General features: G+C 41.2%; 1 protein-coding gene across 2 annotated transcripts in view; it reads left to right on the plus strand.

Annotated features, from left to right (window-relative positions):
* Positions 1-21,977, plus strand: part of MDAR6 (monodehydroascorbate reductase 6) — a 43,472-nt gene that overhangs the window by 11,389 nt on the left and 10,106 nt on the right. For both annotated transcript variants that reach the window (XM_087668629.1, XM_087668630.1), the window contains exons 8-11: positions 11,417-11,506; positions 11,781-11,882; positions 12,219-12,311; positions 12,394-12,474. In XM_087668629.1, coding sequence (XP_087524755.1) covers positions 11,417-11,506; positions 11,781-11,882; positions 12,219-12,311; positions 12,394-12,474 — 366 coding nt within the window. The remainder of the gene's footprint in view (positions 1-11,416; positions 11,507-11,780; positions 11,883-12,218; positions 12,312-12,393; positions 12,475-21,977) is intronic.

A 21,977-nucleotide genomic window follows, 5' to 3' on the forward strand; every position in this document is an offset into this window, starting at 1 on the left:
AGCCACTACTCATGTCACTAGCGAATCTCCCTTATCACTATCTAGCGATACTCAATTGGATGTGGATGACGAGTAGTTGTTGGAAAGTTAAAAAGTAGAGTTATTCTCGAAAGCTATTGACCTGTGTTACAAGAGAAATTGACTGATTGGCTAGAAGATGAAACCTTAGAAACTCGGCTGAAATCTGAGTAGACATATGCCACCGATGCTATAAATATGATTGTAAAGTGAGAAAGGATGAGACTCAGGTTGGGAACAAGGTCTATGCCTACAATTTGTATAAAAAGTCCTCTAATTGTAGCAAAGCCATCTGTATCTATGGCTGAACAGCCTGTTATGCGTATTGGTTCAATCCAAAAAGGAGATTTTATGGATGAATTGGTGAAAAGCTTGCACGACTTGCACTTAAATATGAGAGATCTTTCCTCTCAAAGATTGTAAAATTGGATGAGAAAGTGGAAGAGTCTAGTGATGATCAACATTGTATATGATTTTGTCCCATAGGCCAATTTTGGCCTTGGAAGACATTAATATATCTTTCTTCTTTATTTCTTTCTCTCTAATCGATTGAAGGAAAAAAACAACTCCGTGTGAAAGCAACCTTCCTTCCGTGGATGGGTGGTAATTCCCTGATTATAACCTAGTTACAGCAGCAACATTTATTACAAAACTGAGAAATGCAAATTAACCACCAAGTACCTGTGTGACATAACTTATAACAACTTTTACCTTTGGCATCTTGTGATTTTCTCAGGTCTTGGATGAATAAATTTACTCTAATCCTAGTTACACTTCACATGTGCAGCATTTTCTTAACCATTTCACGGGGATGTGAAATTTTGAGATGCTTTAATCTTGTTGATAACATTTAATTAAATTATTAATCAAATGTGCAAGGTTGTTTAGCACATGTGATGCACATGGCAGTTATTTCATGGTAACAGGCCAAGGACCTTAAGGATGCATTGGGTGCCAAAGGCAAAAATAAGTTATGTCTGACAAGTACTAGGTGGTACTTGGTGTCGGATTTGGGCCTAGACCAATTTATTAGCCACTAATGTCAGTGGTGACATTAGAGACTAGGCATTAATTAATTGATTAATGCTAGTCCAAGGGTCAATAACTGCTCGGGGATACTTGGAAGACAAATTGGCAGCCAATTTAATGATTGGCTGGTGAAATTAATTTTTGGAGCATTAAAATAATTATTAAAATAATTTTTAAAATTAATATTCTGAAAATTAATTTAATAAGTTGGTTAATGCTAGAAAATGAGATTAGAAGGTTGCCACTTGGCAAAATTTGCCCATGCAAATGGGAAAAACGTTTTTAGAGACTAATGGAAGTCTATTCCAGCCATTGTGAGAGAGGAGACTGTTAGAGAGTAAGGAGTGGCTGCTGATGTGATTTGCAAACACTAGGGATCAATCCTATAGCATGTGATAACAATTTGGAGCCCTCCAGGAGTAGGTGACAGTAGCCCAAGGTCCTTGTGGTGCAGATGACAGTATATAGGAGGGGGCAGCAGTCTTTCTGGTGGTCCTAAGCTGTAGATGGTAGCTTCTATGGCTGTTTGAGCAGGGCAGTAGCGTTTTTTCAGTGTTTCTAGCAATGAAACTCTGAAATTTCTCTCTCTATAGCATTCTCTCTCATCCCCCAGCCATCTCTCAAGTTATCTTAGTAGTTACTAGCATTTTGAGCCATTAGAGGAAGAAATTTCAATCAATCTTTGTTGTAAACCCTAATTTAGAGTAGAAATTAGGGTTTTGACAGTTGTCTCGGGATGCATGCTCAGAATTGACGGCCTAGGACTTGAATTCCAGCAGTTGAAATTGAGGAATTTCAAGGAGATTCAAGAGGCCAGTCAACCAATATTAGATTTGGGGCTGAATTTGTCATTCAAGGAGGAGATGAAGGCCAATCCCCAAGCAAACCAAGGCGCAAATTGGTTTGGAGGCTTTTTGTCAGTTTTGACAGCAAAAGACACTTGGATTAGCAAACAAGATCAAAGGATCTCAGTTATACTCCTTCCATTTGCAATATAGGATAAAGAAATATTGCAAGGGGCGCTAGTTGGGGCCCATTGGGTATCCAAACTCCAAGATTAAAGTGGTAAAGTGTGCATTTTCAGCTTATATGAGTTTTGTGCTTGCTGTAATTAGTGCTTAATCAAGTTATTTACCACTCTATCCGAGGAGGAAGGTTGGTTTCACTGTGCAATAAAAATTCTCGTTCCTTTCTCTCTCCACGACTATTGCACAATCGTTCTCTCTCTCCACAGTGAGAATCTTCTTCTCACTCCATGATTAGAAATCTTTCGTCTCTCTCCCCGATGGTCATCATTCAAATGAATGTTAAGGTAACATTTAATCTTAATGCTAAAGTTAAAAGGAATGCTAACCTTATTGCTAACTAACAATGACACTTAATGTTAGATTAGCATAAACATTAAAATTAACATCAATATTAAATATTGACTCGATCGAAAGCAGTTTTTGATGCTTATTTGGGCTACAAGATTTCGGTCTCCGACAACTGTCTGCTATAGCCCTGGAGTGGTAGCTCCTTGGACTCCAATCATTAAAAATCACCGGAGAAAAATAAATCTTGTGCACAAGCATAAACTCAACACAAAACTTGAGAACAAGTACGAAGCAAAAAAATACCTTGCTTCTGTACTCACCATTTGCAATATGTGCCCCCCTGTGCACGCCTCTCCCGCCAGTAGTATCCCATATCACCCTTAACAAGATCAAGGTATACCTGTCAGGCGTGAATCATCATGGTTCCGTGAGCAAAAGTGGTTTTGTGCATGTCATCAAATCTTGTGTCCAATTGTAGGATGATGCTTTGATACCTATGTAATGTCCCCCTAGGATCCAACTTGCGCATGAGACATAACATAAGCCAAACTCGACATAAAAGGAATTGGACATCAAACTCACCTCCTAGCCGTAGAGCCAAACAGACTCACCCTGGAGCTTGGGAGCTAGTAGCACTCTGGGCCACGACCACATCCCAAGGGTTGGTGTCCCATACTGCCAAGCCACACCATCCCGGTGTACTGATGCATTAGCCAATGGACCAAGAGTTCAAGAGTGGTGATCACACAATGAATGTGCTCAACAGGGTCTTGAATCTTATTTCTAGGACTTGGATGTCCTAACCCTGAAGTGTCCTTAGTGCATTCGCACCAGGTCACTTCGTAACCACCATAACCAATGCTACTAGCACCCATTCGGATGTGTCAGAGTGCTATGAATGCAGAAGCGTATGCACAAGATTGAAAGAAAATGAACATGAGAGAAAGGGAGAGAGAAAAGAGAGAAGAACACAGAAATCTACAGTTAATAGATGTTGAAATGAAGAGGGCAGATATAAAAGGGCTGTCTGTGTATCTCTTCGAGCCGGATCTCTCCCACCAATCCCTGCAAATACAAATGAAGAGGTCAGGCTGAAAGTGGGCTATAAATAGCCATAAAAAGAATAGAGAAATATGCAGGTCGGCCAGTGAAATCTGGCCTATTGCAGCCAGATTTGACTGACCTGCAATTCTAGTCATAAGCCATTGAAATGGCCGACTAAACTTGGGAGATTATCCTCTATCTTGTAGTAAACTGCGTCAATAGTCTCATCCAAGTTTCTCTCGAATGAAATTGTACTGAATCTCAATATGCTTTGACCTAGCACAAAACACAAGGTTTTGTGCTAAAGCAATGCAACTCTCATTGTCACAACAAAGTGTCGTAGGACTTGTCTAAGGACAGCCAAGCTCTCCTAGTAACCTTAAAAGACGGTATAGTAACTTTCAAAGCCATACCATCTCACATGTGGTAGAAGTCGTTGCTCCACACTCCACCTTTGTGGAAGAAAGGGCAATAGTGGGTTGCTTCTTGCTACTCCACGAGATAACACTTGCACCCAAAGTAAAACAATATCTTGTTGTTTACCTCTGGTGGTCAATATCTTCGGCCTACTATCTAGTGTGTAAGAACCAAAGGTGAATCTCAAGCACCTACTGGATAATGAATACCCAGATCATGGGTCCCCCTTAGGAACCACAAAATCCTCATAGCAGTCTGCTAATGTACAATCTTGGGTTCACTCGTGAACCTGGCCAACAGACCTAGAGGAAAGCACAAATCAACTTGAGTCTTAAGAAGCCAAATTGAGACCCAATCAACTGCTTGTAGCAGGTAGCATTTGTCGTCGGAGAATTTGCATGGGCCGTAGCCTTCTAGTTTGGATCCATAGGAGTAGAAATGGCCTTATACCCGTCCATCTCAAATGCGGCCAAAAGCTCTTGCACATATTGTTGTTGGAAGAGGAAAATCCCCGCGGAGTTTGGTAAATCTCATGGCCTAAAAGAAATGAAGAAGGCCCATATTTGTCATCTCCAACACCTAGTGTAGTGCTGCCTTAGTCTCCTTGACCTTTTGGGCACGAGCACCTGTCAAAATAAGAACATCCATATAAAGCACGAACAACACATACCCTCCAATTGAGGTATGGACATACAACTGGGGATCAAAAGAGGAACCCCAAGGTCCCTTGGAGGAATGATCTTATCTTCTCATTCAAAGCATGTCGAGCCTGTTTGAAGCCGTAAAGGGCCTTCTTGTACATCTGTCCATTTGATGAGGAAAAACCAGGAGGCTACTCAACATAGATCTCCTCCTTCAAATCACCATTGAGGAAGGCAGACTTCACATCAAGCTTATAAATTGGCCATCCCCTATGGTTGGCTAAGGCAAGAACGGCTCTAATGGTAGCCATCCGAGTTGTAGGTGCAAAGGTGTCATGGAAATCCACCCTTGGCCGCTGTACGAAGTCCTTTGCAATGAGCTGTGCCTTGTGCTTATCTAGAGTACCATCACTGTGATATTTGGTCTTGAAGACCCATTTGACACGAATCACCTTCTTATGAATGGGCCAAGGCACGAGATCCCAAGTGCCATTTTGCTCAATAGCATCCAACTTTTGCTCCATAGCCTATTTCCAATGCTGTGATTGCAAAGCCTCCTTTACGGATGTGGACTCCTTATCTTGTATGACATGGGTCATCAAACAATAGTTAGTACAAACAAGCTCGGTAGCATGTGCTTGGTTCCTTCGAGACCGCCTTGGACATCTTATGGCTGCCCTTCAGGGACTCCCTCAATCCTTGAATCACGGCTTTGGAACATCCATCGGCGGTGGCTTAGTTGGAGAAGCTGGTGGGGAAGTAATATCCTCATTTGAAGAGGAAGCATCTCCATGAGGTGCGGGCTCCAAAGGTACAGTCACTGGCGCCCAACTATCTCTTGGATCTCCAAGCACAGGGTGCTCCTCACCCCTCTATGAGGCTAGAACCTCCACGAATCGAAAATCTTGACTCATATAGACATCCCACTTAACAGGATCATACAATCGGTAACCCTGGGATTGTGAGTTGTAGCCCACAAACACCTGTGTTCGAGAAGCCGCTTCAAAATTATCACGTTGTGTCTTTGGGATGTGGACATAGGTATCATCCCCAAAAACCCTGAAATAAGAAACATTAGGCTTAGACCCAAAAGATGTCTTATAGGGTGTCATACCAACAATGGCCGAAGTGGGGGATCTATTAAGGATGTGGATTGCAATAGCCATAGCCTCGGCCCAAAGACACCTAGATGTCTATCTATGCTCCGCCATGGTGCGAGCCATCTCAATTACACTTTGGTTCTTCCTCTCCAATATGCCATTCTTTTGAGGTGTGTTTGCGTTTGCAAACTTTTGGTGGATACCATGATTGGCACAAAAGCACAAAACCTAGCAAGTTCATTAGAAACGAATTCTCCTCCCTTATTCGATCGTAATGTCTTCAGTTTCTGGCATGATTGGTTCTCCTCAAAGAGCAACCAATCCTTGAAGTGGGAGAAAGCCTTTGACTTTAGCTGCAAAAAATAAGCCCATGTCATCTTGCTAAAATTGTCCACAATCAGCATGAAACACAAGCTCCCCGTGAGGGGCTCCATTCTCACACGTCCACACAGATCTGTAGAACAAGCTCCAAGGGTGCTAAAGACCACCTCGAAGCCTTGCTGGGAATGGCATCACGATGCTATTTCCTACAAATGCAAGATACATACGGCTGATGGCTCACCGTAATGTCCGGTATACCTTGAACAAGCTGTCCTCTAGAAGCCTTCTAAAGGTAATCATAATTTAGGTAGCCAAATTGAGCATGCCAAAGCTCAGGCTGTGTGTGAGAGGTAAGAAGAAGTGAGATCAAGGCAGAAGGAGACCTTAGCTTGTAGACTTCATTCTCCTCGTAACCGAAAGTAAGCACTTGTCTCGATCCATGATCAAGAATTTGAAGGGAATCCTAGTCAAACTCAACCAAGAGGCCTAGGGCACAAATCTTGTGTATTGAAAGCGAATGGTAACCCAAGCCTGGCACATAAAGCACCTTTGAAGTATGAGCACCACCCTGTCCATCTAGAATAAGCTGCTTACCCCTCCCCTGAATACTGTGGAAGATATTTGTACTAATCTCTCTCTGACAGTCCAATTGCGAAAGGATTAGATTGACCTCAATTAGATATTTTTTATGAGTGTTTTTGTGATCCTTATTGGTTGCACTATTTTCTACGATATTATTCACTTTGTACATTGAACATTGGTACATAAAATGTGTGTTTCACCTTTCAAAAAAAAGTGTGTGAACTTTAAGTGGGTTTATGAATTTGGGGCCCATCAAGGCCATGTAGGGTCTCTTATATCAATCACACAAGTTTTCATGCGCGGATAACAATTACTAGTGTTCTTTAGTTTATATTGGGAATATGGCTTTCAATAAGACAAAACCTTCACTCACATGTGATTCTTTTCCATTGATGTGCGTGTGTACATGTGCCTTGCGCATGCGCCTATGTGACACATGGGTGTGAACTTTACTTTTTGAAAAAAGGTGTGAGAGATAAAGTATTACAAAAAATGTGTGTGTGTGCTCTAAGTTCTTATCTTATTTTCTTCTCCTTTCTCTCTGTAGTCGTGATAGTTGAAACACTTATTTTCTTATGGTACACTCTAGAAAAACTTGACAATAAAGAATGAACTATAACAAATGTGTTTGACCATTGCATGACACTTATTGTAAGCACTATAATGCTATTTTTCTACTACTACAAGATACTTCTATGTGCTTATTAGAACTTTTGTATTTCTATCCATATTTCATCACCTATGTAATATGGGGTGTAAGAAAAGTACCTACACATGGAAGAATGTCTTAAACATTGTAGATATTGTTGGCAGTCATGTTTGTTATGCCTTGTCATCTTCTGCTTGTAAGCCTTAGTCTGAGTCAGACGAGGACTTTAGGGGCTTTCATTTGTCCATCACTTGTTTTGACGGAGGAGGTAGCTCATTCTAGAGCACTTAATTTATTGCATTTCAGTGCATTTTCTCCTGCAGTCTGGATTTTATGTGCATTTCCTAGGGGAGTTTCAACATTCTTCAGCCTGCCTCACTTGCTGGACATTGTCCACCCTTTCCAGGATTTTTCTAAGCATATCTGGCATTTTTACCAGCATTAAATGCTGCTCGGCCATATTTTTAGCCCTAGATTTCAGGTCAGCCAGTTTTTGGGATATTTGGCTATTTATAGCCATTTCCCACTTGGTAGTTATATATATCATCATCTTCCCTCCTTCCTTGGTAGGTGCACACTCTGACTTTGTCATCTCCCTCTGTCTTCGGTGATGTCATCAGTGTGATTTGGTGCCGTCATTGATGCTGTGGGCTGAGTGCAAGGACTAATCAGTCCTCCATTTGTATTTAGCATTTGTTTCTTGTTCAGTGCATGTTTCTTTTCTTCTTTTCTTGTAGATTCTCTCTCTCTCTCTCTCTCTCTCTCTCTCTCTCTCTCTCTCTCTCTTTGCCTTTGAGTTTCTTCTTCCATTGTGCACTCTCACACGGTATTAGAGCATGGTATCATTGAACAAGAGAGACACAGAGTTGACTTCTCGTGGAGAAGACCACCCAAGACTGCCAGGCGGCCTTGCCACATCAGCGTTTCGACCTTGCCACATCAGCGTTTTGCCGAAAACATAGCTTTTTGCTTGGAGGTGTTTGCTTTTCTTGTGCCAGATACCCTTTTTGCTGCCCACTTGCTCTCCTACTGGAGGCAACAACCTTCCTCAGTCAGGCAACAATCTTGTGCTGAAAACACAATGTTCCTTGGTCAAGCAATAACTCTCTTGAGCAAATGCACATAGTCCTTGTGCAGTTGAAAGTCTATCCCCCCCAGGTGGACCCTCTATATCGACTTCCTTGTGATCCCGTAGTCGTTTCCTCTTGTCTACGGGCTGTCTACCACCAAAATGCAATTTTTTTGTGGGTGTCTTGTAGGATATAGAAGATGTCTTGTCACCAGTTCTTTGTTAACTTAGAGGACAAGGTCTCTATTTCTTCCTTTGAGAGACGGAGAGATTTTCGTGCTAGTTCACACGACAACCAAAGGTCACCTAGCCCGTTTGTACGGGATCCCTCATCTCCCCATTCTCTCCATGTTTCACAAAAGGCATGTTCTACTAACCGTCATATGCCTTTCATGGCACCCTCTATACAAGTGCCCATACTCCCTTCTTGGCGCAAAGAAGACTGGCTTGATAGTTCCAACTACTCACTTTGATCGTGTAAGGTGGAGTGTATCCTTGATACCTTTGATATTTGGGAGTTTGTTACCCACCCTATTCCTTGTTTAGTGGAGGATCCCCCCGTTGGATCTTTGAGATGGATCATGTGGCCTTATGGGATCAGCTCAACTCTAGAGCCCAATCTTTCCTCTTTATGAGCTTATAGGATTTTGTCCTAGTGTATGTGCGTAGGTTGCGCAAAGCAATGGAAGTGTGGACAAAGCTTACTTCCTTGTACCTTTAGAAGACATTTGCCCATTGGATTACTCTTGAGAAGAAATGAAGGATGCTTGTTGGTGATTCTCTTTCCATGAAGGATTATATCAACAAGTTGGCGAACATGAGGGATGAGCTTGTGTCCCTTGGCAAGATGATCTCTTCAGAAGATATGGCTATGATTCTTTTGACTCAGTTGTGCCATCTCCCCGTTTTGATGTCTTCTACACCAACCTTCTTACACTGAGAATCCCTGAGAAGCTTCTATGGGAGGAGCTTGCCCCGTTTGTTTTGGAGTATGACGAGCATGCCAAAGAGGTACCCAGTGGATCCACCTTTGCTAAAGCTTTTGTTGCAGGTTCGAGAGGAGGGACAAAGAAGAAAGGGAAGTCAAAGGCTAAAAGATAGGAAGTTCTTGAGGCTTTGAATCCATCTTGGCGAAGCCTAAATGCCCATATGGTGGGAAGGAACATATTTAGGAGAGAAATGTTGGAAGAAGTATCCTCATCTTCGTCCGGGAAAGAAGGATGGAGCTAACGCATCCAAGCCTTCTACCTCTCCTCCAACGGTTACCGGATTATCCATGAGTTAGTGTTCCTTCATATTGTTGAGGAGCCTTCTTCAGTGGTTGTCTCGTCTCGTGGGAGGCCTTGGCTGGTTGATACAGGAGCTTCTAGTCATATGACTCCACGAGGTGAGTTGTTGCAAGATCTATGCCCTTTCGAGGGTTCTGTCACTATTGGTGACATTGTTTTGGTGCCTATTTGTGGTATTGGCACTTTGTCTTTATTTTTTGACTATGCGTCGCTCTCCCTTTCACAAGCCCTTTATGTTTCGAACTTGGGCTTTTCACTCCTCTCAGTTTATGGTCTTACTAGGCTTGGTACCCGGGTTGTCTTCATTGAGTAGGCCGTTTGTATTGAGATTCTTCTACAAGGGTTGTTATCACGACAAGTTGGTAGGAGAGCAGGCTTTACAGGCTCCATTCCCCTTCTCTTATGCAAGGTTCTCTGAGGCAATTGTCTATTGCTACACCGGTTTCTACTGGTGCACTATCTTTTCCACAGGTTTCTTCCCCACCCTTTCCTACGGTGGTTCCCTCGTACCCTCCATCCCTTTAGAGGGGGACGATCTCGATGATGCAGCTATGGATTTTCTGGCCCCTAGTGTTTCCGAAGGGGTTTACTAGGATTGTGAGGAGCTTCTTCATTGGCAGTCTTCATCGACATTGGCATTCCTCTTGTTGCCCCAGGATTCGTTTCTTCCTTGGCTTTTTGTCACATCCAAGATCTAAGAGAGGGTGTTAGCACTCATGTTTGTTATGCCTTGTCATCTCTTGCTTGTGAGCCTCAGTCTGAGTTAGACAAGGACTTTAGGAGCTCTAGCTTGTCTGTCACTTGTTTTGACGGAGGAGGTAGCTCATTCTGGAGCACTCAATTTATTGCGTTTCAGTGAATTTTCTCCTCCAATTGGGATTTTGTGTGCATTTCTTCGGGTAGTTTTTGCTTTCTTCAGCCTTGCCAAACATTGTCCACCCTTTTTGGGATTTTTTTGAGCATTTATGGCATTTTTACCAGCATTTAATGCTGGTCAGCCATATTTTTGGCCCCAAATTTCAGGTCAGCCAGTTTTTGGGATATTCGGCTGTTTATAGCCATTTCCCACTTGGTAGTCATATATATCATCACCTTCCCTCCTTCCTTGGCAGGTGCACACTCGGACTCCGTCATCTTCCCCCATTTTCGGTACTGCCGTCATCATCAGCTTGATTTGGTGCCCTCACAGACGTTGAGGGCTGCGTGCCGGGACTGATCAGTCCTCCTTCTGTATTCAACATTTGTTCCTTGTTCAGTGTAGGTTTCTTTAATTCTTTTCTTGCAGATTGTGTGTGTGTGTGTGTGTGTTCGAGCTCTTTCTTCCGTTGCGCACTCTCACAGATACATCATCCTCGAACTTGATGGGTAAATTGATGGACACATGACGTGTTGTTTTTCCTTGCTTTGCAGAACTATGAAAAACATGATGCTTTTGGCTGTCCAAGGTATCTCTAGATAGATATTACTACTTCATGGGGTAGTTTTGGGTGGGGTGGTGAGATTCACAAGTGATAGAAACTTGATCTAGTTCAGACCTCATGAACCAGAAAGTTACCTGTTGATAGATCCAATGTCAAACAAATAGGTCATTCAACTTTTGAATAATGTGAATATTTTGGTGGAAAAGACGTATGAAGTAACTCTTGTCAGTTCCATTACAATCATCAACTTTCAGGACACTTGAATGATCTAGTTTTTTTTCCAAGTATAAAACTAGGACAGTTGAATATCTGTCCATTTACAGAACTAGTGACAAAAATACAAAAAGATTTAACATATTCAGGCTGCATTGTTGCAAGTCATGTGGCAGAGTTATCATTTCATCAAAGTCTTGCACGTTACAGATATTTTTTCTTAGAGAAATTACCTTGCTATCCTATTCTTAGGAACTCCCATATCAAAATTTTTTCCCTGACCTAGCCTTCCTTTATTGTTATGAAGCAAAAATGCAAAAAACTGGTAGTGATTGGAGGAGGGTACATTGGAATGGAAGTTGCTGCAGCAGCTACAGCATGGAAATTGGATACAACAGTAAGTTGTTCTTTTTGGTCAAGTGTAGGTTTGTATGCCAGATTTGTTGAGAATGCAGTGCAAAATGGAGTCAAGTAGTTGACGTAGATTCAATCATGAATTCATTTACATGAGTTGATTATCACCTTTGTGCAGTATTATTTAACATCTGATATTTGCAGAAACCAAATGATAAGGCTTTGGAATAAGTAGTTGCCTTGAATAAAAAACTAGACTGTTGCGCATTGTTTTGTGGTTTGATCAGTAGTTATCTTTTTGTAAACTCTTGCTGCAGATGATTTTCCCCGAAGATCATGTTATGCCTCGTCTGTTCACTTCATCCATTGCAAAGAATTATGAGGAATTGTACCAGAAAAATGGGGTGAATTTTGTTAAGGTTGATTTCAACTTCTTTACTTTTACAACAATTTTTATTGCTGGTGCATATCTGCAAGCAATTCACAAAATCTTTCGGTGAATACTTGTGATTCTCATAGCAGGCTCAGAAGTCTAGATGGTGTAAGTGGAATTATTGGTCGGTTTTTGTCATGTGAAGGGTTTTGATTAGAGAAACATAAGTTCAAGACAGTTCATGCAAAGTATATTTGTTCTAAGTCCTATCAAAAGCTTACAAAGGAGGCTACTTTGACACTGAAAGTAACAAAGTTTTCTTCAGCTCCAATGAAGTGTCAGATTTTGAGTAATAAATTAACAATGAAATCTTGAAACACAGGGTGTAACAGTTAAGAAGATAACTTCTGGGCGTTCCAGTGAACGAGTCTCTGCAGTTGAGCTTTCAGATGGAACTATTCTTGATGCTGATACTGTGAGGAGATTCTCTTACTTTCCTAAGATAACAGATCTGTTTTATTCTTATGAACTTACATTTTGATGATTTTTAAAATCAGGTTGTAGTAGGAGTTGGTGCCAAGCCTGTTACCAGTCCATTTACTGAAGCTGGCCTTGATTTGGCTGAGGGTGGTATTGCGGTATGTTCCTAAGTTTGGATTGCCAGTCTAAAGTCTGTGGGGAGTGTATTTAGCATGCTCCTAGGATTTCTTTTATACATTCTCCTCCATTATCTATTGTGCTCTATGTAAGACTTTGTGTACCGACACCTCTCAAATGCATTTTTGTTTGATGGATTGATTCTTGTACAGTTTTTGGCCTGCAATAGGTTTCATTATCTTGCAAGGGCGAAGGATATTTTTGTAAGAATGGAATCCCAAAAATTCAAAAAATGATTTAATGAAGCTGTATGGGAGTGCGTACACGCACGTGCATGCGTGTGTGTGCCAGTTATATGAGGTTTCTTGATTCTGTTTCAATCATGAAAGCCAATTGAGAAACATGTCTGGATCCACCTAGACAGAAGATGCTTACAAAGTTCCTCACCATGATGAGCAGCAGAGTACAAATCCTCCCTTCAATGGTTACCTCTCTAGTTCTAGGGAGATCATGCCCACGACGGGTCATGTGGGAGCAAGCCATAACCTATGCCAGATGAGATGTCCTTGACCCCCAAGGTGATGATACAACTCTCCTCGCCGCCCTGCGAGGAGATCCAAGCCATTATTGCTTGCCTCAGGAGACGCTTGTTGAGACACTTTACTCCTATGCTAGAGCAATTGCTGTAGCATCCTACCTATAAGGCAGGTATCAAGATGAGTAGACACTACATTAGACATAGAGACATGATGCCATTCTATCTTGGTTTTTAGGATTTGTTTATTTTCTTCAGCATCTTAGCCTTTTAGCTCTCCCTATAGCCATAGATCTTTATAGTTAAGTTTACTTGCTAGTCTTACCTTGAATGTACTTTTGATCATGCTCTATGACAAGGCATCATCACAATTTTACTATATGCCTAGGTATCATCAGCTGTTTTGGCCTTCTTCCTTTATTGACAAGGTTGTCAAACAGTCAAAAGAGAAATTAGTGCAGAGATATTCTAACTTGAATGTAGCCATTAGAAATAGTGGCCTCAACGGTAGATAGCTTGGTTTTTGAGTTTCCAAATAATCAAAGTGTCTAGAGGTGCATCGAAGAAAAAATAGTAGTATAGGATTGCAATTTGATCAGGAAAGAATCAAAGAGTCAAAAAATTGTGCCAAATTCAAAAGAAGTAAAGCGAAGTTAGAGAGAAGTAGATGCTCTTTGAAGAACCTCCTATGTGCAAAGACAACTTGAGAAAATGTATATGTTGAGCTAACACACACTTTACAGCTGATTAGCATTTTTAAACATTCCCAAAACACGCTTAATTAATGAAAAACACAAATTTGGTTCGCGGTTTGAGAGAGTTTCAGTGGTTCCCCAAAGCCCTAATTTTTTAGGGCACCCTTCAACATCTATAAATAGATAGGTTGCCCACCATTTAGCCTAATCCTTTTGTGCATGTTTCTCACTCTACCGTGTAGATTTCAATCTTCAGCCATCTACCATTTGCTGTCTAGCCATCAATGACTGTAGCCCATCACTCCATCTACTATTTCATCATAGCACCTGATCAGCTTGTGTTTTCAACATCTGGTGCCAGGTGATAGTGCCATCTCTCCCACCAAGTGATTGTTGTAGGACATGTGTTTTTGCTGTCCAATAGGCTGTCTACATCAGCAAACACCTCTCTTGTTTTCGCCTCAGTTCCTTGACACTGTGGTGATCAACGTTTGGTGTTTCTTGCACTCTGACACTCCGACTAGTGGACACAACACTCAGGATTTGTCTCTGATAGACGTCACTCTCTGACACCACATTGCTGTGCCCTTGGGCATTTTGTACACTTTCACATTCATTTACAATATTCATTCACTTCAAAGTTTCTTCTTTTTGTGTTTGTCTTTGTGTTTGTCTTTGTGTTTGAGTTTTGAGTTTTTGCGTTTTGCATTTAGGGTTTGAATTTCTTTGTGTTTTAGTCTTGGTTGTACATGTTGTGTTTCCTCAGTGCAAACCCTAGCATATCTTCACATGGTATCAAAGCTGGTGCTCATCTAAAGAGTATCGTGTAGTGATTGTGGAGGCTAGTCTTTGTACGAGACTCACACGTGACTCATAATGTCTCAGGCACCTTCTTCAAATCATATGACGCCCTATTAGGCTTCTCTAGATGCCCTATCAGGCTCTGAGAAGGCATTATGATCTTGAGAAGGAGGTAGACACACCTTCTTCTTTACCATCTTTTTCTTCTCGTTTTGATCATCCTATAGAGGAAGAGTTTGAGGAGTACTAGCATATCACATATAGTTTGGTTTACACTTCTCCAACAAATGCTACTACTCCCTTTGGATCGATTTGTAAGACTGGCCATGTCTCTAATCTTGGAGGGACCATGGCATTCAATGCGTTTGGCGATCCATCTCTTTTATCTCAACCAAGCCTTATGTTAGATTCGTATAAGCCTTTTGAGTTGTATGAGCTAAAACCCTGTATTGTTTATTCTTTTATTGTACATGATTCATATGCTTTTCAGTATGTTAAATTTAATAGAGGAGGCTTTGGAAGCAAACACCCTTCATCAGGTATATCTCTATCATCTGTTTCATTTAAGCAAGTAAACCACACTTCTCAAGTCCCTTCCATCCCACCACTATCTTCTTTACATTCTGATCTACTCACATCTTTATTCCAACATCTTGGATTACATTTCACTTTTTCTCAAAGCACACTAGGGGTTGGATCTTCCATATTCGCTCCTAACACTTTCTTTTTCTCCATGCCACCATCTACCTATCCTTCATTCACTCCACGTCTTGGTGCATCGTTAGGGAGAATGCCACCCTTTAATACTGTACCTTCCACATATCCCCACTTTACCACATCCTTCCACTCTGGGACGGTTGCGATGGGCATCCCCCTCACTACCCTCGGACACTCACAACCCCTCCCATACGATTTTTTAGATGTAAGGATATCCATTCTTTACTTATGGACCATTGGCACACATCCCTTGGGTCACTTTTACGTAGGGATTTCCATCCTTTGCCCCGTGTGTCACTATCCCTCCACCATGGGTTTCTCAGGCGGTTACCATGCCTCTACCTAGTCCTCCCTTGCCTATATTTGGATCCGCTATGCACACTTCTCGCATGTATGATGGGCACTTTGGGATCCCTTGCCAATTGTACTCTGCTCCCCCACCCTATCTCCCCTATCCACCCTACCGCCATTATGCACCTCCATCTCCTAGCACCGCCACTTCTATTGTAACGACAAAGAATGTCTTCACGGACAAGACTCATTTTAACAGGTCGAATTTCACTACTTGGTTGAACTTCATGCAATAAGTGATTGAATCTCAAGGACTTTGGGACCTTGTTGTTGGTGCCGCTTGGACCCTCGATTAACTCGCCGTAATCACATTTGTCAATGGAGAGTCTACAATGCCACAACCAATGTTGAGTTAATGTGTGGGTTGCTTCCTGAGTTTCACTCTCAATTACAACATTTTCCCCTCACATCTGAGCATTGGAGTCATCTCATTGACCGCTATGCGGCTCGAGATCGCACTCGACGTATCAATCTCGATTTTGAGTTTCAAGAGTTTTCCATTAAGAAAGGGGATGATTTGAAAGTCAAGTTGTCAAAGTATCGGCGTTTACTGGCTGAGTTTACCACTATTGGCCTCTCAAAGCGAGAGGAGGATTATGTCACGTTCTTCTATGCTTGCTCTTTCATTTTATCCAACACATTATCTCACTACCTAGATTGCCGACCTTCTACGAGTTTGAGTGTGAGTTTTTGCATTTTGCGAGGCTTCATGATTAAGTCCACAAGAAGTCCTCACACAAATCCATTTAGATTGATGAGGGCTGGTTGCCTCTTCTTCGGGAGGGAAAACCACTAGTGAGAAGAACTCGCAAGATGCGAAGGCAAGCCAAACCAAGGGTGACACCACTTCCTACGACGGAACCAAAGAAACATGACCCCTTTGGAAGTAAATTCCTAAGAAAAATATGTTTTGCGTACTGTATCAGAGGTCAGGCCATGTGGATGAGGAGTATTGTACCAAGGTCCAAGGTCTTCCTCTTAGAAAACCACCGCAGAGACTACTGTGATTGTCTCCACTTTGGCTGGCTAGTGCAGTGGGGCTACGTCTCCCCTTGTTGCACCATCTACTCCATCTGTCCCAGTGGCTACTGGATATGTGGCACACGGACAGTCTGAATAACCTATCTCCTTTCCTACTCTTGAAGGATTGGCTAATTGGTCTGCTAGTGACTTATCTATGGTACTTTACGTATCCATTCCTAGGATATCCACTGCATCTTCTAGGACCACTTCCCTACCTCACCGTATGTGATGGTGGCCACACACTTAGCCTTTCTCTTTTTAGACTTCCGTTGCATACTTACATATTCATTATATTGCACTTAGCTTGATTTTCATTAGTAGTTTGTGCATTATTTTCAGCTGGTCAGCCAACATTTAATGTGGCTAGCTGTAGCTGGTTGGCCAGATTCAACATTTGTGGGCTATTTATTAGCCCCTCCACACTTTGGCTGGTCATTTTCTTTATGTAGGTGGACATTGCACTTCGTCTTTAGGTTCTTCTTTGTCTTGGTATTGCTATTGTCATTAGCTTGATCCAGTGCCCTTATATCAGCCTCTTGGGCTGTGTATAGGGATTGATCAGTCTGTCGTTGTATTAGGCTTTACACTTAGATTTACTTTAGAGTTATCACTTCATTCTCGTGTCTTGCAGTCTCTCACTTCTCTTTTTTCTCCGTGTTTCTATTTTCCTTCCATGGCACACTCTCACATGGTATCATCACCTAAGTGAGGATGTAGAGGATTCTATTAGAGGCGGCTACACTTCAATGATTTGTCCAGTGCAGCCCAAATGTAGATTGCAGCGGACTGTCTGGAGCTGAAAACATACATTTTCAGCACACTATTTGCCAGAAAATGCAGGTTTTCTGCTGTGTTTGGGATGATCTTGACAAAGCCAGCCCATCTACAATAAGTCTAGCTGTTTTCTTCCTTTGCTCGAGCTTTGTGGCATCCAAATGTAGTAGGTTCAAGTATGTTTGTAGGTCTATAAGAGCTACGGAGTTGCACCGGTTCAATGGTTTTGCTTAGACAAGGAGTTTGTCTATTCTTCTGAAGACTGATGTTGACGAAGCCAGGCCATCTACAACAGGTATAGCTGTTTTCTCCCTCCATTTGAGCTTTGTGGCATCCAAATGTAGTAGATTCAAGTGTGTTTGTAGGTCTTTAAGACCCATGGAATTCCACCGGTTTAATGGTTTCATTGATGTAGATGAGGAGCTTGCCTATTCTTTTGAAGACTGCGTTCATAGTTGTGAAATCGATGCAATGAGCATAATGAAGATAGAAGAGCAAAGGCATCTCACTCTAACAAGTCTTAAAGATTGAAGCAACATTCTCCTCTTACTTCTCTCTACGTTTCTCATAGGACCCCTTCTTTTGGCCCTCATATAGCTATGATGGCACTTTGTATAGGTGTCGATTCTTCCTTTCTTATCAAAAGAGGATCAACTAGATGTGTCGAACTACTCCCTTGGTCCTACGAAGTGGAGTGTATATTTCATACCTTTGATCTATGGACTTTTGATACCCCCTCGATTCCTCATCCATTGGAGGATCCTAGTGTTGGTTCTACGATGGACCAAGCTGCATTATGGGATTGACTCAACTCTCAAGCCCAAGTCTTTCTCTTTATGAACCTATCGGATTCTATTCTTGTATATGTGCATAGGCTCTGAATCATTGTAGAGGTATAGATGAAGCCCTCTAGCATCAACGGAGGTATTGGACTGCTAGGAATCAATCCCTTTCTTCTTCTTTCTCTCTCTTAGGGGCTATGCAAGCTCTATCTTAAAGCAGATCAGAATTAGGCTTTGCTTTTTGATGCAGATTAGTGGCTAGGGCTTGCAAAAAATCAGTTGTTTTGGGTGTGGAATTGCTAATTGACAATATTCCAACCAAAACCCCCAATTTGCCTCGTTCTTGGGTCACCAAATCATTGAACATTTGGTACAGAAATTAGGGCAAATGTATTTGGACATGTAGATTTGATTATCGAGCCATTGAAAGCATTAAATTGAGCATCCAAGCTTAGGGAAAATACATCCTAGAGATCAGGGTTTATGGATAGCAGGTTTTACAGGTTTGAATTACTTCAATTTGATAGTGAATTGAAGGTGCATTGATTAGGGTAAAGCTCTAAGATTGTTGGACCATGAGGGCCGAGGTCTCATTTAATAAATTGGATTGGTTTGGGACTAAGGTTTGATGTAATTCCTCATTGGTTGCAATGTGGTAGCAATGGGAGACCATGGATGCATTTGTTAATGTCATTTTGGTTAACATTGGAGTGATTGTGACTCTATATGTTGGAAGAAAAAATGGTTTGAGTGTGTAATTTAGAGAGATTCAAAGCTCGTTGGTTAATGTTGGTGAGAGAAACCGAGGACATAGTGATTGGGGCCAATCTGGTTCATTGAAGAGCTAGGCATGTGAGGAATCGTTAGCAAAAATAGTACTGGTTTGTGACAACCGCATTGATTGCAAGGGTGGGTCACAAGCGGTTCATGTAAAGGCTCATCTTCAATATTAAAGAAATATCGTAAGAGATGTTCACCTTGAGAGCCAATCTGGTATTGTCTACTATACAAGAGTGTTCTAGCTCTCAAGTTCTTTATGTCATTATTTTTCTTTATTGAATTGAATAGTGTGTGTGCTATAAGTTTATGTTCGTTGCCTTGTAGATTAGTTCTACATGCCAATTTTAACTTAATTCTTGACCAAATCATAATGTGAGAACTGGGTGCAATTATGGAATCTTGTAAACCTACTGGAATAGATTACAGAATACGAGAGGAGAAAAGAGAAAAATTGCAAAGAAAAGAACACTGCACAAAGAACTCAGAATAAAAGAGATGCTTCGAAAATGGAATCCATATATAAGACACGAGACAGTATTAAAACAATGTGAGTCACTGGTTGTGTGGGCATTGGCACAAGCTTCCTCTCCCCAATGAAATCTACTATGGAAGTATACTAAGTGATACAAACTAGAGGAGTGAACCTAAGCTTATAAATAGGCCAACAATCATGAAAAGTTAGCCAATTAATGGAGCCATAAACACATCAGGTCAACCAGTAATAAAATGACTCGGTGGCTATAAGTTAGGTGTAAAAAATATAGGTGACTACATTATCGATAAAGAAAATGTGCCTAGTCCACTGGGACATACACAGACTTACACATGAATTGACGATATCCGCTAATATCCTCTCTCAAATCATGGGTGATTTGGTACTATGGATGACCATTAGATAGGACCATGGATACCCAAGAGGGGTGTACTAGCCACCACCAAGGTGCCTCGGAAAGAACCTAATATCGATGTTGTCATGAATCGCATGGTGGGGAGACTTCCTTGAGCTGTTGCACTAAACACACACCATACACAAAGAGGAAGTTTACTCAAGAATAGAAGAAGAGAGATGGAGGCAAAAACGTTTTCTTGCTGGTTTTTCTTATTTCTTCCTCTTAGAAGGCAATGTACACAAAGTATAGATAAGATATAATATAAAAGAAAGTGGCCTACAAAGTCAAATGGTGCATAATTGACTATACTAATCGGTTGGATATGCTAGTTGTAGGTGGGGGCAACTAACAAGATATAATAAGTGATAAGTGAGTGGTCATGTGAGGATCATAATGACCAGTGACGTGCTAAATGTAGATGTGCTGACCTATCTAACCAGGCGGTCCATTATCAATGTCCGCACGTTTTGAGCATGCTATCTCAACACTTCATCTCAAGCTCAATTATATCTATGCAACTCCAAGTAAGCTTCGAAATTTTCAAAGCTTCTTTGCACCCAATGCCTTTGTTAAAATATTAGGCTATCTAATCTTGTGTGCTGATATATACTATGTTTATCTCTCTTGCAAGTACCTTCTCTCTCACAAAATGGTAATGCACCTCAATATGTTTTGTCCTAGCATGGAATAGTGGATTCTTAGCCAATTGTATACTATTTATGTTGTCATAGTGAATGACAAGTGGACCATCACCTTGCACATCAAAACCACCCAATAGTTTTTGTTGCTATACCATCTCACATGTTGCCTAGCAACATCTCTATACTTAGCATTTGTACTTGATAAAACAACTGTTGGTTACTTTTTGCTGCTTCAAGTAATTGCTGCACTATCAAAGGAAAACATGAGTCCACTTGTAGATCTTCTATCGGACTTGCTACTAGCCCAATTTGCATTTGTGTATCCAAACAGTTGTACATTTTTACTTGCCTCGTAAAAAAGTCCATAATGCAAGGTGGACTTCACATATCCCAATATGCGTTTGATTGCATCCAAATGAGGCTTTCTAGGTACTTGCATAAATTGACATGAGTCCAAGAGTATAGCTCAAGTTTGGCCTTGTGATAGTCATATAGATTAAATTCCCTACTATTTTCCTAAACGTAGTAAGGTCTTTTATTTCATCTCCAACATTAGCACTCAACTTTACATTTTGCTCCAATGGCATTGAAATTGGCTTACATGCGGGCATACCATACTTGGATAACATATCCAAGCCATGCTGCCTTTGGGATAGCCATATACCATCAACACATTTGATTACCTCAATGCTAAGGAAGTGCCTTAGCTCACCAAAATCCTTTATCTCAAACTTTTGCTTCAAAAGGCCCTTGACATTAGTAATCCCATTGTCACTATCACCTGTAATAATCAAGTCATCCATATAGATGACTATGACGACCAAACATGCATGAGTGTAACTATTGCCACAAATCAAGATGAGGCATAGTAACATTTGATGTATACAAGCGAACTAGCCATATAACTTCACCTTCATATGTAATTTGAATGACAAGGAATTTGCTAGATATATTCCATTTATCCAAGATTGGAAGGATTTTCTCATGTACAATCATCAGCACAACTGAATAGTTCATTGATGAAACCCTAGCATAACATGATTATTGCTTTGAGAACAAATGGCTTGAACATTCCAAGTGGCAATTTTCAGAAGGAAGAGGAAGATCCATTTGAATGCAAGAATATTAATACCTTCCCTTTGCTTTAGCTTCCAATGTTGCTAATACCTCATCATCCAAAAAATCGGCCAATAGTGCAATTGCATTTGTTTTTTGCCACGGTCATCTCTCTTTGGAGTATATGGCTGATCAATATTCTTAGCATCTTGGCATTCCCCTTGCTAATCAAAGGCAAGGTAAGCATCATGCAACCTAACCACTCAAGGTCATAGTATAATAGAGCATGGTACCTGATGATCCTGTTGCTTTTTATCATAGGCTTTCCAATGGGTTTGCCCTTTCTTCTTACCACAAGTGTGAAGTAGTTCATTATGTTCATTATGATCTGCCTAGCTACTAGCAAGATGTATTGTCTTTGACTTTTTGCCCTCTTGTTTTGTACCTCATGCCATCGAGAATTGGTAGCAAGCGAGTGCTAGACTAGTTGTTTGCCTTA

The sequence above is a fragment of the Lygodium microphyllum genome, chromosome 26, assembly GCF_053477565.2.
Source record: "Lygodium microphyllum isolate KBCC chromosome 26, Lygodium_microphyllum_v1.1.10, whole genome shotgun sequence".
Taxonomy (NCBI): domain Eukaryota; kingdom Viridiplantae; phylum Streptophyta; class Polypodiopsida; order Schizaeales; family Lygodiaceae; genus Lygodium; species Lygodium microphyllum.